Below are 1,357 nucleotides of genomic sequence, written 5' to 3' on the forward strand. Positions count from 1 at the left end.
CGGAAACCGGATCTTCTTCCCTTAATGTTTCTTTAAACTGGTATAACTCTCCTGGAGCGTCTCTGAATCGATGGTCATAGGTGACATCGTGGAATAATTTCTGGGCGTCCAACGCACGCCCAAGCAGCAAGGCCAGGGTACGGTCAGACGTTTTAATAATGTAAGATATCAAATCCACCGCTTCAGCCCCGGTAAAAGCGTTAGTATATGCTAGATCATTTTTAAGTCGTTCTCCAACCGATATCCTTTCTCTAAACACTGTAGCCACGCGGGAAAGCAAAGCAGGATAGACGAGAGGAGATCTACGACTATGATGTGGGGTGGGGATGCGGTTGGCTCGCCGGTTTAGGAATGACGGCATTACCCGGTTGTACACTAGTCGTTCGTTCCGGGGTGACGGTGGATGCCATGGAAAATGTTCGAGAGTTGATCGATGTATCGCTCGGACGTCTTGATCTAGAGTGCGGATCTGGCCCGGGAACCATCGAGGTGGGGATAGGTTGTTCTAAGATAGGTTGACCCGAGAGTGACGATTCAGTCCGCTCCATCTCCATACAAGAATATCGACGCCTACTTGGAACAATCCGTCCAGAACTGATCGTCCGGGCATGATCATAGTTCGAAGTATACGAACTCATGGACATGGAGCGTTCATTGTCACGCCGTTCCGGAACGACTCGGCCTTGTGGGGTCATAGAGCCTGCGTGGTGGTATGGTTGTTGTCGAAAGGCGTTTGCTGAGGTATGGTTAAAGTTACTCGGGGGAGGAGGTTGATGATACATGGGAGGGCCGCCCATTCTAGCCATGGAACGAGACCTGTACTGATCTGAGTTAAGTGCTGGGGGAGGAAGAGGCCTGACGGGGACTTTATTTGGATAAGGTGGTTGCATTGGACCAGGCCTTGAATCCAGACGCTGGGGCTGAGGATACTGGGGACGGCCCGGGTAAGGGCGCGGAAGGTTTTGAGGAGGCGGCTGAGAATGATGATAGGGTCCATTTGGCTGCCGTTGCGGAGGAGGGTGATGGTTATTATATCCATTTGGGGGGGGATACCCATATCCGTCGGAGGACTGACGAATCGGTGACGCCGCCGGCGGAGGAGCAGCTCGAGGATGCATATATGCTTCGCCCACCGTATGGGAAGACGTGGTGCGGGAGCGGTCCTGAGCGAAGGGAGGAGTTTGAGAAGTCATCGTCTGTGCACGGCCCGTGGGGTTCGCCCCGAAAATCTCCGAGTAGGCAGCATCACGCTGAAAAGACGATGCGTGCCCATACTGGGGTGGCCGGTCGGTAATTGCGACCTTGCTGAGCACCTAAATTTGCCATGGCCGAAGGAGTACTAGGGCTCTAGGTGATG

At 53.5% G+C, this 1,357-nt stretch overlaps 1 protein-coding gene across 1 annotated transcript; it reads left to right on the forward strand.

Annotated features, from left to right (window-relative positions):
• Nucleotides 1-80: 80 nt before the first annotated feature.
• On the forward strand, nt 81-1,294 carry HCAG_09306 (predicted protein; the record flags this gene model as incomplete). The annotated part of the gene is made up of 4 exons (XM_001535723.1): nt 81-137; nt 265-489; nt 619-741; nt 881-1,294. Coding segments are annotated over 4 exons (819 nt in total), but the record flags the coding sequence as incomplete, so codon positions are not given.
• Between the last annotated feature and the right edge of the window lie 63 nt (nt 1,295-1,357).

Source organism: Histoplasma capsulatum, genomic scaffold (assembly GCF_000149585.1).
Source record: "Histoplasma capsulatum NAm1 scaffold_196 genomic scaffold, whole genome shotgun sequence".
In the NCBI taxonomy this organism is placed as follows: Eukaryota; Fungi; Ascomycota; class Eurotiomycetes; order Onygenales; family Ajellomycetaceae; genus Histoplasma; species Histoplasma mississippiense.